The 26,770-nt window shown below is 41.9% G+C and overlaps 1 protein-coding gene across 2 annotated transcripts in view; it reads right to left on the bottom strand.

The window, feature by feature from the left end:
- tafa5l (TAFA chemokine like family member 5, like) overlaps positions 1-25,384 on the bottom strand; it is a 43,842-nt gene extending 18,458 nt beyond the window's left edge. The window contains exons 1-4 of one of the 2 annotated variants that reach the window (XM_085260259.1): positions 25,127-25,384; positions 24,209-24,623; positions 11,611-11,760; positions 16-143 (exon numbers count right to left, since the gene is read on the bottom strand). In XM_085260259.1, the coding sequence (XP_085116385.1) occupies positions 16-143; positions 11,611-11,760; positions 24,209-24,305 (375 nt within the window). In that variant the 5' untranslated portion in view covers positions 24,306-24,623; positions 25,127-25,384. The other variant, XM_085260260.1, reaches the window with a different exon arrangement.
- Positions 25,385-26,770: the final 1,386 nt, after the last annotated feature.

Raw genomic sequence — 26,770 nt, 5'->3', positions numbered from 1 at the left:
CGTCTAGTAAATTACCGTGACGGTCTTGATGCGACCACTGCCCCTGGTGCAGGTCCAGCCGGATCGGTTGAACAGGAGGCTGCAGACCTCCCCCTCCATGCAGGGAGCCATCTCACACCACTGACGGCTGCGAACAATTCGTGCTGGGAGGCAAAGAAAGACATCAGGTCAAAGAGGTAAATTAGACAGAGAGACAGATTCACAGAGCGAGAGAGAAAAACTGCGGAAAAAGTCAACTTTTTTTTCCCCATAACAAACAAATCTGTTGTTTTTATGCTCACCAGACACAAAGGTAACCTTATACGTTGATGTCTCTAAAAGCCTGTAGTATTTTAATGAGGTTCTTGTTGAACTAGCATGTCAGAATTGCCTGTGGTAGTAACCTTTACAGGCCAGCTGGCGGTCCATAAATTACTCTCTTGCTAATGCAAGCTTTCACTGCAACTGCACAGAAAGATTGCTTCCCCCCCTCTTCCCGTTTTGACATTTTTTTCTTGGTGGAAATTAAAACATAATAATGTTTCATTTGTTTAAGCTAAATTATACTCTGAGAAGTTGAGTCCAGCTACAGCTTGGCCATAAATTTGATCCTGTTACAAAATGCACACATCTTCAATTTTCTTGGCATCATCAGAGAGCAGATGAATCCATCTTTTTCCCCCACTGAGGTCCTAATTAGCTGGAGGCTGTGGTGGTGGTGGCATATCTCCATTGTGTTTTACAGGTGTAGCCACAATTTAGGCGATTATTTGTTTTTAGCCTGCCTACCTAAAGAGATCATAGCTTTTATACACTGGAGATCATTGTGGCCATATTAGAATGTGACAAATGACATGACTGAAAATTGGTCAAAAAACACACAAAACGCAGATTGTAATAACAGACAGGGGGCCTTTTTCAAAAATTATTATATATTATATATATTTTTGTTTTTTACATGTGTCTTGTTGTCCAGTAACTGTGGGAGGAGAAAACTGTGTTCATTTAGCATGGACAAATGCATTAGTAAAATTGATGCAGCAGCACCATGGGTTTTTCAGTCTACACATTCTTCTTGTCAAAACCTGATGCCAACAAACCCACAATGCAAATTGAACATTAACAGATCAGTGACAGATTGGGAATTGTTGAGGCGGCGATGGTGAATAATAGAAGGAAATGGATTGCAGATGTCTGGTTAGACCGCTTTTTTATTTATTTTTTATTTTTTGTTGCACTCAGCACCCCCAGATTTACACTTTCAAACTTGCAGTCTTAAGCCCCAATGGACAGTGACATTATTTGAGCACTTCTAGCAGGTTTTACTCAAAATAAACCACAAACAACACAGGCAGCTGTGTTCCCTACACAGTAAACCCACTTATGGAGGCATTTGGCCAACATGTTAGTGGCAGGCTAGCAGCTGTAATTTGGTTTTAGGCCCTCGCAAATGTCAAATGTATTATTTCTGATGTCAGTATTGCTATGGTGCTGGACTTATTGTTTTTAGACTTTATGCAGTTGTGACACAAATGACAGCTGCAGGGGTCTGTAAACCTTAAATTCATTTTTAGTAGCATTTTATAGATAGATTAGAGAGAGGAGATTACATATCAGAAAGGCAATCAAAAACAAGCCTTTCTCCAGTCTTCTTAAAGTTATTTGTTGGCAGAAGACGTCAGGCTGTCACAGCGTAACCAAGTGATGCTCCCATTCTCCCGCTGCAGCCTGACTGCATGACATTGAATTAACATTCGCCTGTCGTCGAGGTTGATAAGCACTGATTGTTCTTTACACAGCGTGCTAAAGCAACACTGAAAGGTTATCAGCTCTCTGCGGACCTGGCTGGGGCCACCGCTCCTGCCTACCCACAATCCCCCGGGGCAGCACATTGTGGAACGAGGTAACATGGTGGGCAAATTGAAAGAGAGGAACTACAATTCGCTGAATGTCCGGAGGAGAGCTGATGGTGGAACCGAGAGGGGAGCCGCAGAAGGGGAAGCGTAAAGCGATGCGGAAAGGGAGGCCTTGTGACATTTTGCTGTGAGGTATTCCTGTCCAGGCCTTGTTAACGGTCTGAAATTGGTCTTTGGAGTGTCAGACCCCAACTGCTAGTCTGCAATAAAGATCTGCTGTCTTGTGGTATTTATCAAGCTGGCCGAATAGCACCCTCATGTATGTAACGCGGCACACACAATCACTGCTGTGTAAATACAAAGCCATTCTCCCTCAGCAAATAATGGATATTATTTACTCATCGTGGAAGGAGCTGTGCTTTTTTAAGCCTGCTCTCATAGTGTTGCCATGCAGCCAGGGAGAGACAGCAGTTCAACGAAACAATACATAAACCTGTCGTCGCATCGTACAGAACGAGCTTAAGAAGATAGTTTAGCTTTGCGACTGGATTCTGAGACAAAATGGTCATTTTGGCATCATCCTGAGTGGGGAAGAGGCAAATCTAAAGTGACCTTCCTCCTGACACAGCAACGTGCCGCGGTGAATTTTCATTTTCACAGCTATCCGTCAGGTGCAACAAAGCGTAGATTTATCAGTCAGTTGCAGATGTAGTTTTGAGTACATTACAGGGCCAGCAAAACTCAATTTCCAGGGCAAGGAATAAAAGCTGAGCTGGCAAAGCGGTGGGAGTGCTGACTAACCGTGGAGTGCATCAGGCCAGCCAACCCAGAGTCACGCAGGTTGGCTAAAATAAATGCAGTTTTCAGCTCCTGCTGTACTATCCGGGCACCCGATAGCTTGCCCTTGTTACTTTTTCAATGCCATCCATGACAACATGAGTTGATCTATGATGACTTGATGAGTCTCCTGGTGCTGAGAGCCGTGGATTGGTGACACGGCGTTAGGGGGGGATGAGAGCATTGCTGTGATAACCTCATGCACGACAACATCATGAATAACGCGAGCGGCAACAAAACGGCAGCGCTGCAGTTCGGCTTCAGCCTGTCTCCATCCATCAAACCTATCGCTCCCAAAATGCTGGCACGCACAATTGTAGACACATTAAAAAGCTTAGACGTTACAACCACCCACCCACCCACTAAGCTTCTGTGCTAAAGCTGTCTGAAAATATCTGTCTGCTGCTTGATTTCACCCTTCAGTATGCTTTACATGCTGTGGGTATAATAAACCTGGCTTGTTGGGTTACTCAACTGGTGCAAATTGCTGGAAATATTGTGGCTATCTTGGCATTATAGTTTTATCATGGTGTTTGAACAGATTTTCAGGCCTGTTTTGTAATGTTTTCCTGTTTGTTATGGTAACAGCAGAGATGAAACAGCTGGCTGTGGTGGCTGGAAGAGAGGAGGAGAGTGTCTCTGTCTGGCCGACACCTGGGTGGCCCGTCGTGTCGCAGTCGCTGTCGGAGTCCCACCCAGGGACCGCGGACGTCAAGCCAGGCTTATCAGCTGCCAGGGTCCCTGTCGGGGTACGGCTCTGGACCTCAAACTAGATCACACGTAAGACCATCTGTCCCCCCTGCACACGGTGCCAAGCCCTGCCCAGCGCAACACAACACTGCCAGACGAGACTCAGAGCAGGGCAGGAGGCACAATGGCGACTTCTAAACCAGACGCGCTGCTAATCTGATGAAATTCTGCCACCGCAGAAGAGCAAAAAATAACATCAAATTTATACTCAAGCCACAGGCAGCTCATTTAAAATGTATTCAGATGAAGAGAGAGACACTTTCTCACCAAGGACACACCAAAGGATTAATTGCATCGAAGAAAAAAAACAAAGCGACAAATGAATCACTAGAACAATTAATTAAGAGCATCTTTTGAAAAGAAATAATGGAACTAATACTGATGATTCTTATGCAGCAGTAAACACCCTACAAGATTATAGCCAGTCATTAAAGCTGGGCACCAAAAACACTGTAACAGGTTTTTACAGGTTTTCGGGCTCATGTTAATTAAACTTCAATCACAGATCAATCTGCAACATTATCCTGACAGCATGGGCCTGATGGGCTGATGATCAGCCCGCCTACAAAATGTATCCACACATAATCATGTATTGTGTTTGTTGAGAATCCAGTTAGTTTCCTGTTGCAGTTTTTTGGGGGGGCTTGCTTTGCATTTCTGGTGGGTAGTGTTTTATTTGTGGTTGTTGACACAGATGGGAAGTTTACGCTCCACTGATCAGAAATCAATAAACCATTAGTAGAGTTGTACCATAAAAAAATAATTTTTTTATGTTTATGAAGTGGTTATAACCAATCTGGGTTAATCCATCAATCAACTGGCTTTTCATGAGCAACAAACTATTGGTCAATTACAGAGGGTCAAAATTAACCAGATGCCAAATATTGTATTTTCAGAAAATACCTGTTCCATATTATTGTAGGGTCTACCTTACAATGTGAAGCGCCTTGAGTTGACTGTTGTGATTTGCTGCTGTATAAATACAATAAAATTGAATTCAACTGAAAATTTACACTCCTTTAACTACACAGGGGACAACTATCAAAGTTACAAATGCAACAGTGATACAACAAGACTTTTTATCACTTGTCATTAGCCTTTCGTCTTTTTCTAAAGCTGAATTTTGTCACTGCACCGAATCTTTTCTTGGCATCACTGTTGAAAGCAACGTTCCATAGAAAGTTCATTCAAAGGTAGTAAATTGCGCACTTAGACACACTAGTAATCAAACGCTTGTAGATTGCAGGGTGACTCCATTTCCATGAAAAACTATTAAATAAAAATCTTAAAGGTGTTTTTACTCTCTGCATAGAGGGCTTTTAATGTGAAACATCAGCACATCCTTTTTTTTTAAATTGCAATTGCAAATAAAAGAAACATTTGAACTCCTTGGTGAATAAAAATATTTCTCCTAAACAGAAAGAAAAAAAAAACAAGAGCAACAAATTCAATTCAATTAAAATTAACTTTACACGTTCTTTTGTGCTTATGCAACACTGAATAATCATGGCTGTGTTCCATATGAAAGATGAAATTGCTCATGAAACTGCTGCTATGAAATATACATTCAATAAATATTAAAATGATCAAGATGAGGTAAATATGGAAGGAAGTGCTGTTAGCACTGCAGGCAAACTATGCCAACAACACTAGCAAATGAATGTCAGATCAGAAGCAAACATGTTTTTCAAAGTCACGCTTGTTTAAAACGAGGGCCTGGCTCTGTCTGCAGTTAAAATAAAGAGTACATCTAATCCTCTCGGCTATGCGTCTGCAATATAAATACGAAAAAAACCTCTGCTTTTGTTTTGTTTTGATGCTTCTTCTAAATCACTTCTTTTGCCCGTTTATTGTCAATAACGCTTTGACTGAGCGCAAAACGAGAAGCTTGAACCCAGCATATAAACGGTCTCCCTGCAGCCTCTTATCATGGTGGCCATCGAGCTTCATACGATTACCGTGTGATGTGGTGGCATGGCAACAACGGGCCATGCAGAGAAAGGGAGCAGGAGAGACTCGGGGAGCAGATTAGAGTGAGAGCAGGGAGACAAGCAAGGAAAAGCACATAATCCTCCTGTGTACAGTGTGCAGACTAAACCTGCACAACCCTGACATACAGCAGCACAAAAAGAGGGCAAAAAAGCTTGAAATACGCCTACAAAAAGAGTATCAAAAGAAGTAACTTGCAGAAAAAAAGCCACTGCCCTTGCTGCAACATGTTCAGTGAAGTAAAAAAAACAAAAAAAAACAGGAGGAACAACTCGGTAATATGTCATACTGCACAAGCAATGCAGCTACCGTCTAGGCTAATCAATTCATATATTCACAGGTAACAACAGACTTTATTCACTTTGAGGCTTAGATAGTTTTGTCGTTATGTAATTACTGAAGGCAGAATACAAGCAGGACGGCAAGGGAGATAAGAAGAATTGTCCAATTGCCTCTGTTAAGCCATCAGCTGCAGATTGTAGTAACTTTGAAAATGTCTCAGAGGTTACATCAGACTAAGCCTTGGATTTTAGTTTCGATTCATTACAGGAAACAGTAAAGGCCCTCAAATCCCAGAGCTTTTCGTGGTGATTATAACTCTGCCGATGACTTGATCCAATCTGTGCTCACAGTGTAAATTGCACGTATACACTCCAAAAGGTCAGCTGCTCACGGGGTCAAATGTCAAACTGTGCACTTTATCAGTGTGTAGTGTGAAAAGTCAATCTCCCAAAGTTCTGTGCACAGCAACCAAAGCTGACAAGCATCAGTTCTTTGAAAATCCAGTAACAGACAAACATAAATACGAATAACCCTCCACACTGGTCATACCTATTGGGTAAAAATGGATGTTTATCAAAGCTTCAGTTCTGACTGTAATCACATTACCACTCACCATAGCTGACAATGGAAATGTTGGAACATTATTCTACCTCAGGTGAAAATCAAAGGTTTTACTTCTCTGTTGAGTGTATTCAGCTGTTAATTTTCCAGTGTTAAAACACTACATCTCCAAAACCAGTTATGTAGATGTTTGTAAAGGACATATCTAAAGTCTGAATTCACTCAATAAAGCTTCCTTGATCGCTGTCCATGGTGCTGATCGTTGAGCTGATCTAGCTTATGGATCCTGGTAGATGAACTGGCCTTTGTTCTATTAGGTCAGTCGCCTAATGTCTGCAATATCTTTGGGTACTAATTCATAATACATTATTTGCATGCTAACAGCTAAAGTTTTGATATCCTTAGATCTGATGTCTTTACCAGCTTTAATCACACTACTGGAAATAAAGGTGGACCGTGCAGGTTGTCGAGATATAACAGGATTTGACACTGTTGCATCTGTGACTCACACCTTTACAAAAATGCTCTATTACTTCCAAAAGACAAGTTATCCCCCCGCAAAAATAACCTTCCATATTTCTTATTAGATATTGAACGTGTAGATCCAGCTGCAGAAACCGGGGGAACTAGAGAAGACTATGACGTGGCAAAAATATATCCCACTAGAAGTGAACCAGGGACATTGCAGTTATTTGCTAATCATAAGTCAGCACACATCTTAATTTTTCAATCCTTGGTCTCAGCATTTAATAGCTATTGGTATTATGTATGAGCATGCTCTTGATCTTTCTACCGCTTTATAAAATGAATAGTTACATATTCCGTTCAATCCAGTTTTAACTAGAGTATGTGCCACCCATTGACAACAAACGCCATCTCAAGGTGCTTTGTATTGTAAGCTAAAGACTTTACAAAGAGAAAGCCAACGAGCCGATGATCCTTTATGAGCAAGCGATTCGCAACAGTGTCCTCACTTTGTAAGACGAGGAGACCTCTTTGTGTTACAAACTGTAACATCCAATCTGTAACACCCAAATGCACACCTTTGTCTCATTTAGTGGCCTCATTCAAATGCGGATCCACAAATACAGAGAAATTAAAGCCATATCCTCTCTTAGCTACTTGTCTGCAACGTGCTTCCACTCTCCCTCTGGATGTGAGAGCACCACTCATGGGTTCTCTTGCAGGATGAAGGAGGACACAGCGCCTGCCTGGCCAGATATCAGAAAACACTGCTTAACTTGTCCATCGGCAGGTTCAGTCATAAAGAGTGCACTAAAAAGGCCAGTTGTTATCACAAGCACAACTTTAGAGTTATTAACACTTTTATTGCACTTACAGTAACATAACTAGTTAAAATCAAGTCTGGCAACCCGCCTCTCAATTTCTCTGTTCTGTGTGTGTCGGTTTCACCACAATACACAGGCCATGACGCAGAAATGTTGAAACAGAGAGCAGAGGATAGAAAAAAAAAGGAAGGAGCACACATAAATAGCACAAGCTCCTGATATGACTGCGTAATCAAGCAGCTAAAAATGCGCCAATGTCGGATAAACCTTGTTCCCGATTTTCAGTTCTAACAAGCCGCATCCACGGGATTGGTTCCTTAGTCTTGTTGTGTTTGAAACTGCACTGACATCCTGCAGCTCCCAGGCAAAAAACGCTCAGCCATGTAGCTGACTGCTTGTCTTCGAGCACACAAAAGAAACACCATATGGACATGCATATAAACCACAGCTCTCCGTCACAAAAAGGAATTTGTTTAAGTTACTCTTTAACCTGAAAAACAAATGAGATTTTTGTGCTCCGTTCACCATATGTTTCCAAAATTAGTCATAGCTGTAAACACCCCGTATCAGGCAGGCTAGCTCGCCTTTGTTTACATGCCACAGACGGAGAGTCAGTGACGGTTCCACTTTCATTAAAGGTCACTGTTCTATCACAGGATCACAAAAGGGCAGTGATCCACTTCTTCTGCAGCTGTGAAAGTGTTGTATAAAACTGATCAGGAAGAAAGTGGAACACTGAAAGAATGATCCCCGGCCTTGGTGAGATACAGAAATATATAAACCTATTTATAAGTCTGTGAATTGTTTATGTGTTTAGAAGGGCAAAAGAGGATTTATGGGAAGGGCCATTAAAGTGAATGTAAATGAATATGCTCTCAGCTAAAAGGTTAGAGAGGATATGTGAGCACAGGCATCATTAAATCCACTGCATTTTGGTGCAATACACACTAATTCCATTTAAAATCCTGGCAACGACTGACGAGCTCAGCTGTCAGCAGAAAATCTTAATATGACCCTGCAAGCAACAGGTCCCAACTTTAATGCGCTGGCTATTAATGGAGCGTAGGGTGTGGTGGGGCAGGAAGCCAGTAATAATCAATTTCCTGCTGCTGTAATCATAGTTCTCTGTAAATTAATTAGCATCTGTTGAGTGTTATGGAAAAATGTCTGCGGAGAGGGAGAGGTGGTTAAAAGCAGCGCGCCGAGAGGATGACATGGACTGTGGGGCTCTGGTGTCAGGGATATTAGATTAAGGCCAACATGAGTCATCGCATGATGGAACTAATGGTGCATCTGATTGTGATATTGTGAGCTCCAATCACACCCCTCCCATCCCTTTCATCGTTCTTATCACCCTTAGCTAGATACTGTCCAATGGCTCAGAGACAGGGGCTCTAAAGTATAAAATCTTATCTACAAAGTGGATGAACACTGGAGTCTCCATTACAAGTGATCTTTATTTTTTTTTTAAAAACCCAGGTGGAGGAGGAAAAGGAGGAGGAAAATTCAACCCAATACACGCTGGAGACACAAAGCAATTACTAATTTGTTGATGTCACAGTGGCTGACTGAAGAAGGCCTAATGCAGACAACCAATCACACAGTTAGGAGTAAAACAGTCTAAAAGGCATCAAAAAGTCAGACATGCAAAGTGATTATTGATTGGCTGGTTAAACAACCAAATTACATCGGCACTTACTTTTAATGGAGAGAGAAGGAAGCCAATACATTTTGTTCATTGGGCTTATTGAGGACAGGTTGCGCTCTGTTGTTGTTGAAGTCTGGCTTTTTACCCAGTGTCAAACGGGGGAGATGATGCTGCTTTGCATTAGGATATTTTTGACATTAATAACTTGGCTGTAAAGTGGCTAATGACTCTTTGTCCTGTTTTCTTCCATTCTCCTTGGGTTGGTAAAGTTTCATGACTGCATAGTGCATGGTTACGACGCTACCATTTTGACAAAGACTGTCCAAAGACAGGACAGTCAGACTGACACAGCGGTGCCGTAGTTCCTGCAACAGCAGGTTTGTCCAGCAGCACGTTTGGAAGTCACGACACAGGCGGACAGACAGAAAACAGCAACTGCATTCCACTCAGGAGTAGCCGATGCAGGGCTGCGGTATTGTGCATTTTGCTTCACTGAAATGGGACTCCTACTGGAACAGAGACATTATTGTTAATAGTTACACCTGTGCTTTTCCTCTTATAATTTGTCATGATGTTCCTGTTATGTCAAAATGTCTGCCATGAAAAAGGTCTGTAGATGCTGTTGTGGCAGAGGAAATGATTCCACGTGTCATTATCGCATGTATTATTGGTCTTGGCGATATTTTAACCTGAAGTTGATTTTTTTTTTTTCATTTTGTTTGCAGATCAGTTTAGTTTAGATTCAGATATCCCAGTTCCAGTAAAGATACATTTATCAAAGCTTCCTTGCTTTGGAAATTTGACCAAAGCAAGAATGGATCAAATGAAAAACTAATTTATTTTAAATAGTGTTATTTTCCGCAGTTACTTCTTCTGGGGAACCTGCTTCCAGTGTGGATTTGGGGATACAGACACACTTTACTTTTAAGATTAAGCTTAAATTTCTATGTGTTTATAGTTAAGGCTGGGTCAGGTGACCCTGTACTCTCCCTTAGTTATGCTGTAGTAGGCCTAGACTGCTGTGGGCTCACTCTCCATGTGTTTATACACCACTCTACGTTTAATCATTAGTTATTATTAATCTCTGGCTCTCTTCCACAGCTGTTTTTGTCCTGTCTCTCTGTCTCATCTCCAACCAGTCACAGCAGATGGCTGCCCCTCGCTGAGCCTGGTTCTGCTGGAGGTTTCTTCCTGTTAAAGGTTTTTGCTTCCCACACTCGCCAAGTGCTTCATCACAGGAGGTCGTCTGATTGCTAGACTTGAATTGATTGTTGTTATGATTTGGCATATAAATATCGCATCAGTTGAATTTAGTTTTGTTTTTTATTTCCATTAACTAAAATGTTTTTTTCAGTATTTATGTCACTACTTTAATTTTGGTGTTTAGTTTTATTTTACAGTGTATTATTCAGCTTTTCTCAACGGGACCAGAACATCCAGAGAGCACTCCTAGGTTTGTGAAATTACAATGCAATTACATACATTAAAAACTATCAAATTATTTTTTTTTGCACGAGATTTATTCAAATACTTCATTGTTCTCCACTCCTGCATTACTGCAAAAAATGTACAAAAGTAAATACATGACTAGGTTTCCCACTTTTTCCCACCTTGTTCAGAAACACAGATCGAGATCCCACACTCAACAAGAGTAAAAAGTTTGACACAACTTGTTCAATTAAGTATGAAGCCACTGCTAGCAGCCAGCTAGTGTAGGTTAACATAGAGACTGGAAAGAATAACTGCTAGCCTGGCTCCGTACAAAGAAAACTAAACCCTGCCTGCAGGCATCTCTGAGGTTCATTATTAACAGTAGTATAGAAATATCACAATCATATTTTACAAGAGATCATTCCTTGTACATCCTGGAGACTCTGCTAGTGGTGTTAGGGTTAGGGTGTAAGCCAAGCTAACCAGCCGCTAGTGATCATATGTAGCACACAAGTGTGCCAGGAGACTCGATCCTTAACTCTTGATGAAAAACACTTCCCTAAAAAAAATCTTAAAATTAAAAAAAAAAAACCCTAAATGCTCAGAGAATATTTCTACTTTAATAGTTTAATTGAACTACAGCTGTTCAATTTATGGTGGTAAAGGTGGAGTTGCATACAACAGGCTTCATATAGGGAAATATTAAAAGGTTTTGACATGCCGACTGCAATATAGTTGTTATAGGTGAAATACAAATAGTTTTTCTTCAAACATAGGGGAAAAATCCATTGTGTTACAGAAATATTGAAATTACTTTGAACTTTTTTTTCATCAATTACACTTTTTAATTAGATTGTTTCTATGTTTATAGCACACCAGCCGATTCAGTTGCTTGCCAAAGTGACTTCTTCTCCCGCTGTACTGAATCACTCCAGCTACGTTCTCTAATATTTATTCTCCATTGGGCTAGAGAAGTCACTGAACTCACCATCTACGCAGGCCGGCCTCGCCCTGGTGGTGCCGGCGATCTGGCCTCTCCTGCAGGCGCAGCGGGCTGTCTGCCTGGCGATGGTCCGCCTGGGAACACTGCTGTCTCTGTTGAGCATCACTATCTCGCAGGTTCCCACCGCCAACTGGCCTGCCAAACACAGCAGTGAGGATAAAGTACATCACATTAGCATAATGAGTCAGTAATGAACTTATTACAGAGGAGCAACTGGTGTTCAAAGGTGAAAACGACAGGCTGGCTGTTGTTTGCAAAGAGACGTTTTTTTTACCTTTTTGGCTTTGTGTTCCACTAAAGAGTTTAATATTCTCATTAAAAATGTCAGGAAAGTTTTTAGTGCTTTAAAAGCAGGCGGCTAGAATGCTTTTTCAGTTTTAATACAGCATGACAGAGTTCTCTTGATGAAAGTGCCTTACAGGGATCATGCAGGGGAAAAAAATCAGTTAAAAGAGCATCTTCCATTTGGCTACTCATAACTGCAAAATAACAAACACACGAGTCAGAGGCTCCGAGATATGAGAGCACCATAAAACAACTTATTGATTTTTTTCACGTAATGGGCAAAATCTAAAGACTTCTTCTGACTGTGAGCATGAATGTTCTCTGCAAATTTCATAGCAGTCAACCCATTAAATAATGAAACATCAAGACTGTTCTCGCCGTGAAATTGACAACACTGGCCATTTGTAGATAACTTATCCTCGCATGTACCTGAAAATATCCACTTTACAGGCAGTCGCAATAATTAAACAGAGAACTCACAGCCATGCCCGAACATACAATGTGAGGTTAACACTCTCACACCCTGTTTGAAGCCACATTTATTTATTTTTTGCTCTTTTTTATTTGACTATCCAAATGAGTTGGACCACTGACAGAAATAAAATGTTACTTGGTTGACGGAGTAGAGGCTGCTGGGCACTGCTCCTACACCAGACAGACCAATTTTCAAGCCAAGCTAAGCTCTACTGAGACAGCAAATGGACAGAATGTCTTAAAGTGATGCTCAGAAATCTGTGTGTGTGTGTGTGTGTGTGTGTGTGTGTGTGTGTGTGTGTGTGTGTGTGTGTGTGTGTGTGTGTGTGTGTGTGTGTGCTATTCTTATAGTTCTGTCCAAGCACAGAGAATTACTTCAGAGTTCTCCAGGCATTACAAATTGATGGATAACTCCCTGGCCAGGGACACGTGTATAAGCAGCTTTTCCAAGTTTGCCACAGTGTTATCTTTAAATTAATTACACAAACTGGAGAAATCTACATTTTGCAAGCATGCTTTAGTTGCAGATGAACTACATGGGAGGGGCAAGGGGGGTGTATGAAGGGGAGGTTCTCCATTCTTCAAAACATCTAAGAGAAAAGGCAGATTAGAGAAGAGTGTGTACTGCAGTTCCTGTAAGGTCAATCCTTGGCATTCACCAACCATAGCTCCTTTATGCTGCTGCTTCTAGTCGCTTCCCGCCACACTCAAATGCTCATTAAGTGAGACGCTAACTGCTATGTAGCATGAAATGAGCGCAATAATGGCAAAGGTTGAAAGGGTTGTTGATGAACACAAATGACTCATAAAATTACCTGAGCAGTGCTGAGACATCCAAGTATCAGAGCAAGATGTCTGTGAAGATTTAAGGTGACCCTGCGGCATTTCTTTTAGCATAATTCACCAAGTTGAGATACTTCCTGTCCATAGCAACGATAGTTAGGTAGGCGATAGATAGACTCACGGGCAAAAATTTACTTGCCGGGTTGACTGCTTTTCCTTCAGAGCTTTCTGGCATTAAACCTTCTTTCATTTTATATTTTCTAGTTGCAGTTTGTTTGTGTTTAAGCAACAAAATACTTGGTTAGGTCCACATACTTGGTCCACAGAGGAGGGACTCCTCAGTTGTAGGTAATGTTTTCTCTACCGCCGTGCAGGTCAAACTTTATATTTCTACACCAGAGTTGGCTAATCATATTATCCGACTTGTTCTGCCCTACTCGTTTGCTGGAAGTACTTTTCACTTCCAGCAGTGCTACTTGACATCAAAAACAGGCTTACGGGGTATCTCAGCCTCTCAGTTAATAGATCAACGAATGGGCTGCAGTTTCCACTGACAGCCACACTTTGCTATTTAAGCTGATAAGACTGGTTTACTTTTTCCATAAAATTACCTCCAGAAGTGTTAAGAGCCATAAAACAAAACCAGCTCTACAGAGATCTGCTATGTAAATCTAATTTCATAACATCAGCCTTGCTGGCCACCCTCCACCGCGCACCACCATCACTCAGCCCACCTGCCTCTCTCGTTTTTCTGCTGAGGCGAGATCCTGTATACTTGGTTGTTGCTTGGAGGACAGAGGTGCCATCAGATATCAGTGCTCAACACTGAACAGATGAATGGGCTTCATGTAATAAGCCTGAAGGAAGACAACAGTAAGGCGCTGGGGGAGTTGAAGTGGTGAGTTGTGTAGTGTGTGGGTGGGGGTAGCTGCTTTGTAAAGCGCCCTTAGCCATGGCCAGCGCTCCATCATACGTACAGGAGTTAATTCATGTGACAGAGGGTTTCTGTCACTCAGTGGTGTGAGGACACTTTGCCTCGTCTCTGTTTCACATGATGAAATGCACATATGGCCGTGGCAGCGAGGAGAGCGCCGACTGAAGGATGGGAATGGTCGCTGAACAGGCCCTGGATCCTGTCAGAAATGACAACAAGAAGTAGTAGACACTGGCTTTAAGCACCGACTGGCAGCTTGATCACCTTATCAGTGAATCATAACACTATGCTAGTGCTAACTGGCAACACAGACACACACAGGGGACCAAACGCACACAGGTTAGAGCAAAGATGTGAGTCTGTGCTCTACATATCAGCTCTTTGATCAGACACACTGCAGATCACCAAAGTACAGGCGCACAAATATCTTAATAACTCTGCCTGAAACAGGCTGCCAGGAGTCCACACTTGCTTTCACATTGTTAGTCTGATTCAGTGTGCATCACTGCTGGACTAAGAGCCGTTGGGCTCTAGATACACCACACTGGCACGACCTCAGCGACGGACCGTGAATATACAAAGCCGCCAATTATCATCATCCCTGTTAACATCGCAGCTGATTGCAGCAGTTTGCTGTTTCTTAGTTGTACTAACCAATAAAAACTTTCAGTCCTTTCTAGCTTATCTTTTTTTTCCTTGTTTGTGTCTTTAATTAAGACTGTGCAGATACATCAGAAGTCAGTCTTAACTGATTAAAAAAAAAAGAAAAAAAGCTTTATCAGATTTAACGGGCATCCGCAGGAGACAGCGCCGCGCTGCTCCTGTACAAGTGAAACCACATTGGGAGCTTGTGAGAAAAGCTCTGTTTCTCCTCAGGGAATTTGCCATAAAATTATATGAGAGGCTGCACTGAATGAACTATGACTAGGATTCCATTTCCATATTAAAACAATCTTCCTTTATAGATTGTAATTACTGGAGCTTTGAAACACATGGAAGCGAGGTTTCACAATGTTTTATTGCACAATGCGACTTTCCAAGATACAGTTTTGCACTATATTTATAAAAAATTCCACATCTTGTAGAGTGGTGCAGTTAATTATTCATGACAATACGTATTGTGTTTGGAATTATTCCCTATAGGGACCAAAGCTATAGCACAAAGCTCCTCTGTGCTGGTTTGGCCTAAACATCCGGAACTGACTCCGACCACTTTTCTAATCTGACTCTAATCACCGCACTCAGATACAATAATAAGTGTGAGTGATTATCTTCATTCCATTGTGCGCTCCTTTTGTGACAGAAGTGGCATTCTCAAGAATGAAAATGGGGCTGGCAACAAAACGCTAGTTTAGAGAGCATGACAATCATATTAGCATGTATAGAATCTGATATGAATCCAGCAGATCTTCTGTGGGAGACTGGAAACATTGCAGGAAAAATTATAAATGTTAATGATGCAGGTAATCTGTCATAACTGATTAGTAGTGGCTGCCTCTATCAATTTTTTAAATGTAATTAAAAGTGGCTAAAACCCCCATTCAGCATCAGCCAGCTATCTCACACAGCACATTTATGCTTTCCTTGTAGTTGTCTTGTGTTTAGGGACACACTAATGATTGTTTTGATTATGGATTAAATCAACTTTTTAAATGGACTGCTTTTATAAAGTGCTTTCCACTTATTTTTTTTTTCTGAGGACAAAGCTCTCTGCAAATCCTCTCATTAAGCCACACACAAACACACACACAAATAAATACACATTAGTGGTGGTGTCAAGGTGAAATCTTTGGGATCTGCATCTTGCTCAGTGATGCTTACCCAGCATTTGGGAAGAAGGAAACAGGAAACAAGGAAGGAAACAATTAATGACTGTCCTTTCCAAAGCCCCCCAAAATAGCAAAAACTGCAGTGACAAGGACACAAAGAGGGTCTCTCGGAGACAGAACGCCACCCTCAAAAAAAGTGTATTTAATATTAAGAGGCACAAAACATATCATGTTCACACATTTTCTCTTATTTAGAACCTCTCTGGTGTGATCAAGGTTCACAGGAGCCATCAGTGGTGCTAAAAAAAAACACAACTGCACAATCCGGTCGTTAAGTCTGACGTCACTAGCCGTGTCTGGGCCTAAACTCCGCTGCGGGTCCATATATCAAACGAACACTATGGCATTACTGAGAGTTGAAAAACTGTCTAAAGTCTTTCATCTTTAATAAAATGATCAGGCATCCATGAAAACGGAATTTATGACATTTAACGGAGTTAGAAGTTAGCAGGGAGTTAGCTCGCTAGCTTCTATCTAAATACAATATAGCATGTCCTGACTGCGGGGTTTTGGAAACAAATGAAAACATACAGCTCTGCTATCACTTCCAACATAAATGAAGACAGAAAACTAAACAGCAGTGACGTTTGTAGGGTTACTGAAGTTTGGCTAGCTGGTATATAATGATGTGCTACGTGACCGCTAGCGACACAGCTATGTTAGCATAATATAAAAAAGCTAACTTTTTTCCACTCGATAAAAGTTAACGTGAGTGTTCTCGGTGGTCAGGAACAAATGTAATCGCATGGCAGGATGCTGTAAAACAGGGGTGTCAAACTCAAATACACAGTGGGCCAAAATTCAAAACTGGAACAAAGTCGCGGGCTAACGTTAATATTTATTGAAATATATTTATTCCTCCAGATATAAGAATGAATCTTTTCTTATGGACTCAAACACGTTTTGCTGAAAAACTGAATATGGAACAAGCAAAGCTTAATACTAAACAATATATATATTAGCTGTATAATACCAGTAGGCCAGCTCTGATAGTAATTTGGTATGGCTTCGCGGGCCAAATGTAAGTAGGCTGCGGGCCAAATTTGGCCTGCGGGCCAGAGTTTGACACCTATGCTGTAAAAGGACTAAACTTCATCCAGGAGAACAACTGAGATAATCCATCCACAATACGAGGTTAGTCATTCATATACTGCTGCATGGGCTGGGCTGTAGTTACATCCTAAGGTTTTAAAAACTGAGCTTAAATAAACGATTAGCGGTAATAAAAGCCGAGGTAGGTCAACAGTGCTCACTGACTGTTTTAGGAGCTTTTTGAGATTAAATAGAAGAAAATACAAAACATTAAACATGTTAACAACACAAAAGCCATATTAAACGCAGACTACTTTATACTCGGAAGTAGGATTCGTCATGTCATCACTTAACGACCGGATAAAGGGAAGTTAAAATTCTTTGTGTGACATTAACTATGACCAGTTTCCTGAACAATTTAACCACAGAGGACCTTGAAAATTTTGTCTGATAACTTACAAAGTTACATAAGCACTGGAAAAACACAGTTTGCGTTGTCTTTATTTGTAGAAATGAACACCCTTCCCTGTACTAGGCTTTATACTCTTGTTTATCTGATTCTTTTCTGCCCAACAACTGCTTCAGACCAAACTGGAAGACGTAGAGTGCAGCTTTGGGCCAGGAATAGTACAAAATGGGTACCACTGGTCTTTTTATCTTGCATGCTGTGTCATAATGGATGAAAACTGATGCTGCACCTGAGATGACTCATGACAGGAAGACTAGCATGATAGAAATGTTTTGATTCTTCCACCATGACTCCACCACCTCTGTGAGGATGACCCAAATGAGCGCAGTGCTCTACACCAGCTCTACAATTTTAGACATAGCAAAGAAAAATACGAAGAATTGTTGAAGCTGGATGGAGCTGAGAAATTGAAAACACAAGTGCCAGCATCAGACAAACCACTTTGTGTGTCAGTGATTTTTAAAGTTCTTTTTCTGGAACACGTCTCCTTACCGATTACATCCCAAACACCATGAAAGAGAGGAACATGCAAACTATCATGTTTTTCAGTCACAAGATTTTGACTGTAACTGACAAAGCTGAGATAGTGACTACTGTAACAGAAAGACACAATGTGCAGTCATGTGAAAAAGGAAGTTGTTATAAGGACAACTGAGCACAGCCCATTCAAAGTATGTAGAAACACCTTTGGCAGTAATAACTTACAGTGATCATTTTCCATATGACTTTCTCAGTCTCTCACATCACTGTGAACGAATTTTGGGCCACTCTTCTTCACAGCGTTGCTTCAGGTCATTGAGAATTGTGGGCATTTGTTCATTCACGTCGATTTTAAGGCTTTTTGGTGAATTTGTTGGGACTTCATCTTTAACACACACCTGCTACTGACCAGGAAATTTACAAAAACCTCTGTTTTTATAGAGGCGCTCACACTTGCTGTTGATCAGCTGCATTTGAGTATCCTGTTAATTTGCATTTGCATTTTTACCCTGTTACTTCCTTTGGAAGCAGCAAGATTGCACTTAGTTTTTCACAGGACTGCACAGAGTGAGAGTGTGCATGACTGTAGTCTGAGCCTGACAATGGACCCCCACTGTAAGTCTTGGTGTACTTAGAATATAACTTTATGTTACACCATTAATTTTTACTGGTATCCCAAAAATCTGTAATAAGAAGACCTTGAATAATTTTCAAATTTTTCTGATTCAGTAATGTGAGTCAGTGAAGCCCAGTGTGGGATTTTCCTTTGGTTTTGGTTTTTGTGTACATAAGTTATTGTCTTGTGGGGTCAAATGACTTTCTTGTTCACACAGAAGAATTTCTATAGTTTATAGTTTATAAGAACGATAGTTTAAAGTTCTTGAAATTGCTTGAAATTGGCTTTCTAATAGATGATAATTATTTCAACACCAATTGTGGCACATATAGACTCAGCTAACTTAAGTAAGAGATCACTCTAAAATACTGTTACTCTGCTTCACGACCTCAAAGGAAGCTAATAAACTCAATCCCACAAACATAAAGGTAATTTCAGTGAGTTAATCTGGATTTATTCGCCACTGCAGCCCGAACTTTTACCTGATCTTCTCCTCATGTCCATTCTGATCTCACAGCTCTGGCTTCTATTAACAACTCAGGATGACATCAAACAGCCAGCTTATTTGACTGTGCATATGGTAGCCAAGGCAGCCGCAGCCAAGTCCATCTCATTACCTTAACAGCACTTGACGCGTGCAGCGCAGTAGGTAGCATGTAATAGGACACCAGGTGAGAGAGGCAGATGTTTGACTGACCCCGTGCTATATGTTTCCTGACATCGCCGTGATCTTCTGCTGCTAAACAAGTAGGGCAGCAGAGCAGTGGAGCATAACATGTGCCACCACTTAATTTCACATGCTATTTGAATACTCTATGTTAGTCCGATTGATAATTATACAAGTGAACAACTCCCTGCTGATGTTAGAGGACCTGTAATGGTAACTATGCAATTTCAAATAAAACAGTGCGAAAGGAATCGGGTGTAATGGTAGGGAGATGTTGGAGCATTTGGGGTGGGATGAATTATGTTATTAGATAAAGAACATTTCTCTGCAGTGTGCTAGCCCTCAGTCAGTCTGCTCCTTGTTGTTCTCTCTTGAGAAGCTGCTCATATTCGAATGCTGAGCTCTGCATTCGAATGACAGAATTTTTTAAGCTGCATCAAGTGTGATTTTCAGACAATCACAAGCAACCACTGAAAGGCACTGCCGCCCTGCCAACTGAGACACCAGAAATGGGCTCTATTTGCTCAAATTTAATTCCCGTGTCAGGTGTGAACACTACTCCACCCACAGGGAATGACAAATTGAAACTTCCCGTAGCCGCCGTAGGATGGCACTCCCTTGGGGAAAGCGGGGCACAGTAGCTTTAGATTGTCTCCTTTCTCACTAGAAAGCAAAAGCATGCTGTGTAGTCTGCTAACATCATATTAGAGAACTTCAAGATCCCCAAGTTCATTTTTTTGTACAGTTTGTCTGCAACCTTTGTGTGACATTGCCAAGGGCAGCTTTAAAATAGAAAACATTCCCCTTACATCCATCCCCTGCTAGGACTCACAGTGTATTTCAGGTCTGTCCTGTGGTACGGTTCACATGACTGAGATGGCTTTGAATGCATTTCTTTTGCTGTCGCACAGCACAGCTGCAGAATATTACAATACAGAGTGCGCTCAAACAATTTGCTGTGGATGAAAACAGGCTAGAGGCATGGAGAGCGAATGTACAATATGCCTTGCAAATGCAAACAGTAGCTCTGCTGAATGTAGCGCAGAGATGACTGTATAAAGCCACGGTGACTCATTTCAAATTCCCCCCCAGATAGCGTTCCATGATGCCCTCCTTCTTTACTGCAAACACAGAGAAAATGGTGAACATCAGAGGACTATTACGACCCCATAAGTACTGTACAGTAATGCGGGATTGTGTGAGCTTTAACACTCAAGCACATTCCCTCTCAGAAAATATGATCACGGCATCAGGCAGAAAATAGAAAGGGACAGAAGTCCGAAGGAACATAACTCAAATCATTTACACCACTCTGCCAATGATGGAGCAGTTTCAAGCCCAGAGATTTCCGCAGAGAAAATAACAATGCAGAAATACACTGAGTAGTGCGCTACAGTCAACCACAAGGGAGGTCAAAGCTGACGGCTAGAAAGAATTTATATTCGGGGAGTTATGAAATATGAGCTTTGTGTGCTGCCAAATTGATTTAGCTGTAAAAATTCTTTTCATTTTGTTCCATAAAGATGCTCATACTTTTAAAGCCCCACCGCCTATATAAGCAGGTCTCAATGATTTGCTTACAATTTACAGCCAAGGTCATAATCAAAGTAGGTCTCCCTTTGCATGCTTAAAATGCCGCCTTGAAGAAGACTGGAATGGAAATCATTCTTTTCACTTCAAAAAGTCAGTAATTCTCCGGTACTCTGATTAGTTTAATGCTTGGATGGATAGGCCTTGCTCTCTGAGTTAAAAGAGAATACCAACCAAAGATTTTGAATTTTATCTCTCTGGTGCACCATGAAGATTTGCTTTCTCATATACATCGGGGGGAAATGACCATGATAGGATACAGAATAATTCATCAGGAGTAAAATCGGTCTGGTTTTGATACTTGAACCGCATGAGCCTGTTCTCTGTACAGTCTCGGTGAGTCACATCAAAATGTAGTGACACGGGCCACAGACGTGGCTCATAAATGTGCTGTCAGCCGCGTCGACAGCAGAGCAGGGTGACAGGATAGATTGTTGCACTCACTGGATTATTTAAACAAACCAAAATGACACGTTAATCATGACACGTCACATGCGCTGTATAGAGAAGCACTTTCTGTACAAAACAGAACACCAAGATCAGGAAATCACCCTGTGGTTTCATTTATTTGGGTTGTCCACCTTCTCTTGTATTAAATATATTTTGCTCTACATCATATGTTTCTGTTTGTTTTTCAGAGTCACATTCAATGTTCAACAGGTTTAGATCCGCTAACCAGCAGATAAAATGAATTTGGAGTCTCCTCTCAACCAGAGCTGTTGAATGGAAGAGTCACTTCACCATTTTTTTTTTTTTTACAGCAATGGCGGATCACGGAGACTCACAGAAGTTTAGCAACGGGGGTTAGCAACTTATGCTAGCTGCACCATAGAGATATAGCAGCACAGAAGTCTGAGATGTCTTTTTAAAAGGTAGTTAAACAAAAACAAGGCTGTATGTTTTAAGCGTACATTCCAACTGCCCGCTAAGCACTTGCAGGAACTGTTTACCCCGAATTCAGAACCCCCGGTGACTGGACTGTCTTACTCAATGGCTCTGCTTTCAACCCTTTTCAGAGTTCCATCTTCTACTGAGAAAAACAGAGGTTCAGCGTTCTTCACCAACTTGCTGCTAAGTTTGTCTGCTGAGCAGTGTTGAGTGCTGTCATCAGAGCTTTATAGATGAAGGCAGTCACCCACCGCTATTTGCAATCAGACTAGTCTCAGAAAGATTCGAATGCTTGAAAACCCAAACAGTGCATATAAAGAGGCCAAAAAGATGAATGAAAATGAAGGCGAGAGCTGCTAAATCGGTTAGCTACTACAACCGTTTCACATAATCATCTGTGGTAAAATGAGAAATTATGACAGCTTAAACATCCTTAATGGGAAATCCAAAGAAAAGATACCACACTACACATGCTGATAAGTAATCTATGGAAAGAGCAGCTGAGAAACACAGAAATGATTTTGCTGTTGCATCAAAGATGAATAAAGATTTAAGAAGTCTCATCTGAGCAAATTATTTCAAATTAATGATTTACTGCCATGGCAACAGAATTCTGTCAGATGAGTTAGAGCAAAGGCCAACTATCCCTTCACCTCCAGCGAATAAATGTGGGTAAAAATGCAGCACTCCACCCTCCCTTTTCATACTAACTCCGAGGTTTGTGAGTGACAAAGCAGAGATGTGTCACCGCTGCTCCCTGGCTGCACCACTGAACCGGAATGTGGCCCAAGTACGAAAATCCCAGACAATTCCAAATTTATTGTTGAATAAACTGGCAACATTGAGAGCAGCCGACAGGCCATTTATTGTGACCGACGGTGGCCCAATGGCGTGCATGGACAGAGCTGCTAGGCTTTGATTTCCTGTCCTGGTCGCCATGACAGATGGGCTATGAAGACGGTGGAGGCAGCACAGCCTCTAACCTCAAGTTAGTCCTGCTCGCCAGTTCACCGGCACACAGTGTGGCTCTCAGGCCCTCAGGGGCCATACTGGCCGAGCTTTTCATGGAAAGTGAACAGTGCTTTGACTCTAACAGTGATGCTTAGCTATAAATGCTAAAAGAAATACTGCAAATGAATCTTGTTATATTTTTAGACTGTAATGCTAAAAAAATCAGAGCTGCTTTTATGAGTGCAGTAACTGGTCAGTGCAGCCAGCTTCAAATGACTTGGTTTTGATGATTATATACATATATATATATATATATATATATATATATATATATATATATATATATATATATATATATATATATATATGACACATTTTATTCTAAAACCAGTCAGCAACAAACAGGGAGACTGTCTACCCCAAAAATCCAGAGGTTTTAACTACCAGGCCATGCACGGGAGATCTCACTTACCCTGGGAATATATGAAGGGCAACAAAGTTCACAAGAGATTGATCGAGTAATTTGTACAATCATGTGCTAATGAGATCACTTTCAGATGAAAACGAGTCAATAATAAATGGCTGTGGGGAACAGGAGGGTAGCTGTGGCTCCTTGGATAATATGCACAGGCTTGAGAGGGGTGGGAATTAGAGGCTGGTGACAGCAGCGTTTTTGGGAGAAAACACTGCAAATTAGAGGCAAAGGGAGCACATTTCAACGCGCAGGCAGTTCATTTTTCACATCAGTGTCTACTTTTGTTCCCGGCAAGCTGCCAAAGACATTGATGTAGGCACTATCCCTCCTCCACAGTGGTAATTATGCTGCCGGCCAATGCTTGATTAAAAGATCTAATCTGCAAACTTAGTGTTCAGCATCTCCCAACAAGTTCCAGTACTTTAAGCCTGTTCTCTGTCTCTGACAGCGGCGGAAATGTTGTGTTATGGACAGCAGCCAATGAAGTGCAGGGAAACATCCTTTTGCTTTCTATTCTGTGTCAGGGTGAAGGTGTAATTGCACCAGTGGATGCATTATTCAAGATGAAAACATGGCTTGGAAGCATATAAAGGCCTTAACCTAAGTGGAAAAACAATAGCTGAAGGCTTTCTGATGTTTTTTCACCTAAGGCTCAGTTATAGATTCGCCAAATTACTATCCCACATGACAGCAAAGAGCCTGATTTTTGGTCCAGCATCAAAACAGAAAAAAATCAGGGTTGTTTGGGTTGAAGGTTATAACTATTCTTAATGCATTTCAGATTCTTAAAAAGTGTTTTGGAAATGGTGGTCTAAAGCTCCTAGGTACATAATAGTGCTATCAGACATGATGAAACTGTGCAAAATAACATCACTATACACTGACTGGGAATATTATTACTGAGATGCCAAATCAGGCTGCAAAGAGGTTCAACAAGGTCACCGTAATTTGACTTCTGATGAGCACAGAGGCTGTTTAATTGGGCGTAATAGGAATTTTCCCCCAGAATGACAGGATCTGACCACACCATGTGCAGCTGCATCCCAATAAAAAGCCCTCAGAGACCTTGCTGCTGTTGGCAAAGTAATAAATAGCTGTAAGTGCCCTTACCCTCTCTGAGCAGATGGGAGTAGATGAGCCAGAGGAGCAGTAGGCAGCAGAGTGACGCACCTCCACCTGCGGAGAGCGTCTTCACTCCAGACTGCATTCTACACCGTCAGCCTTTGAGATTATCCAAACTTTGAACACTTGTGCCACTCAGATGTCAAGCAGATCAGCGGAAGAGTGGCTAATCCAGTTGCATCTCCAAAGCCTGACGTGGGCATCCATTTTGAGGTTATAACAAAAGAGGGACCGATAGTAATCCCCCTTTGCTTTTCAAATTCCCTCGGTGAGCCGCATATCCATCCAGGCTGCTTATCACACACACACAAACCCACACAGACACACACAGGCTACAATGTCACCAGATCTGGCCAAGTTTACGCAGCTGTGCTTTCAGGAGCTGGAATTCACTTTGATGCTTCTGCAAGAGAAAAGAGGGGGGAAAGAAAAGAAAAAGCTGGAAGTGTGCAGATGAAGAGGAGGAAAGAGCAGCAGTCCCCCCCGCGCAGTTTCGATTCCTTACACGGAGATGACGATGCTGGCAATAAATTCAGCCGTTTCGTCCTCTTTCGTCCTCTGCGCTACGTACTGTTATTATTATTCCCAACCAACTTCAGCACCTAGCCGAGCTCTGTGTCACTCTACAAAGAGACGCGCAAGTTATCCCATGCGGACATGACGATCATTCCGATCGGTACCCAAACTTGTCCGAAAACGCGACACTCCAGACTCTTAAAAATAAATAAATCAAATCTAAAGGCGCAAATGCGTCACGCTGCCACACACGCACAGTCTGCATGTGCACGGCAGCGCTGCGAAATGTCAGAAGAGGAGCGGCGGGGTCTCACGCAGCGAGCAACCTCTGGACAAACGCACTGTGCGCGTCAGCACGGCCGGTGCGGTGAAGTTGGGCACACTTGTCACCTGTATGAGCCTTTGGATGCGATCTGGAAGATTCTGAGCGACCGTGTCTTGCTGCTTTAAGTTCGAGGATAAGCACCGCTCCACGCCAAGTCAATGGTGCGGTTCCACCTGAGCGTGGTGAACCAGCCTTATTCTACCCCGGTCGGGTGCATTTGCATGCAGGCGACGCCGAAGAGGAGGTTTCCTCCTTTCACTCCATGGCAGAAACCGTGCTGCCGCTGCACCCTGACTTCCCTTCACTTACGACGTTTTCAAATGCTCTCTCTCCCTCCCTCGCGTGCGCGCGCGTTCTCTCACGCGCAAAAGATGTCCTAATTCCTTCCTCAAAGTGTGAAAAAACTTTGCGGTCCCCCGGCTATAAATCGCAAACTGTAGATGATGATGTTGCTTGTTTATACACAGCAAAAGAAGACCAGTATGAGCCCACGGGGAGAAACAGAGCGGTCCCAGCTTAGCACATTCTGACACTTACTTTTCTCCGTGTCCTTATGCCCCGTTTTGGAGGTGGAAAACGCCCTTGAGGGCCTCATTGTCTGGGGACTATGGTTAACATTTAGCACACTGGCATTCCGGGAAAATGTGACAGGTCTGCTTCTTGAGAGGTCCGTGTTATAACATGTGCGTTGCCTCAGAGCTCTTTATGGCAGTATTATATACTGTCTAATATCATATCTCACAAGTCTCAAGCGTGCACACACAGAGGCAGGTGTGTATAGATGTATGCGTGTATAGGAGAGAGAGAGGGAGAGAGAGTTAAACTCCTGCAGATGCCAGTTTATCTTCTGAAAGAGCACCATTTAAGACTCCCTTGCCATTCGAGGACCATTACTATAACTCACCTTCCATACACACACACGCACTCACCAGATTCCATGACCAGTGAATGTGCACTTTATTAGCAGATGAAGAAGTTCCCCTTGTGTGCTGCTGTGCTATCAGCCTTTCATTCAATGGCTTTTATGATGACGTATTGGCCCGGGCCGATGCCTGTCACGTCAGCGTGTAATAGATGAAAAATGACAGGACCTCACAATTCTAAGACTACGCATTTGTTATATTAAAAGGATACTTTGCGGATTTTCCATCTGAACTTTTCTGCACTAGTGAAACCATTTGCAGCAGCTTACTTTACTTGGCCGGTGGAAGAGCTACAAGCCCGGGCCGACTGCTGAGTTGAAATGTATTTTCTGCTCTTGTATGCAGTGAGGCTCATCCAGCTCTCAGAGTTAAGAACTACGTTTCCGTCTGTCTGAGTGACGTCTCAGCAGGGGTTCCAGTGTAATTAATCATAATCCATAACTGTAACTGACAGGGTTTCTGCCAGTTTATTTTTACCCATCATATTTATTTTCATTTTTACCAATGAGATACAGACGGTTTTTCCGTACTGAATTTGGGAATGTGTGAAGTAATAATAGTAAGAATGATGCAGTAATAACATAGTAGTAATACATATGCATTTTCGACGTGCTGTGCTTAAGAAAAATATGAAAGATTTCAAAGCTGTGACTGATTCAAGAGGATGTGCGTGTGATATAAGTGATAATATACTTAGTAACTGAAGTGCTGTAGTTAATCATGGTTTTGATGTACTTGATTATTTCCACTGCATACTGCTTTATGCTTCTTCTCGTCTTTGTTTAG

Source organism: Mchenga conophoros, linkage group LG20 (assembly GCF_057382185.1).
Source record: "Mchenga conophoros isolate Kocher_MC1m ecotype Shallow Benthic linkage group LG20, M_conophoros_male_GT1.1, whole genome shotgun sequence".
Lineage (NCBI taxonomy): Eukaryota > Metazoa > Chordata > Actinopteri > Cichliformes > Cichlidae > Mchenga > Mchenga conophoros.
Note: the sequence above shows the minus strand (reverse complement) of the source record. Positions and strands in the feature narration are given on the sequence as shown.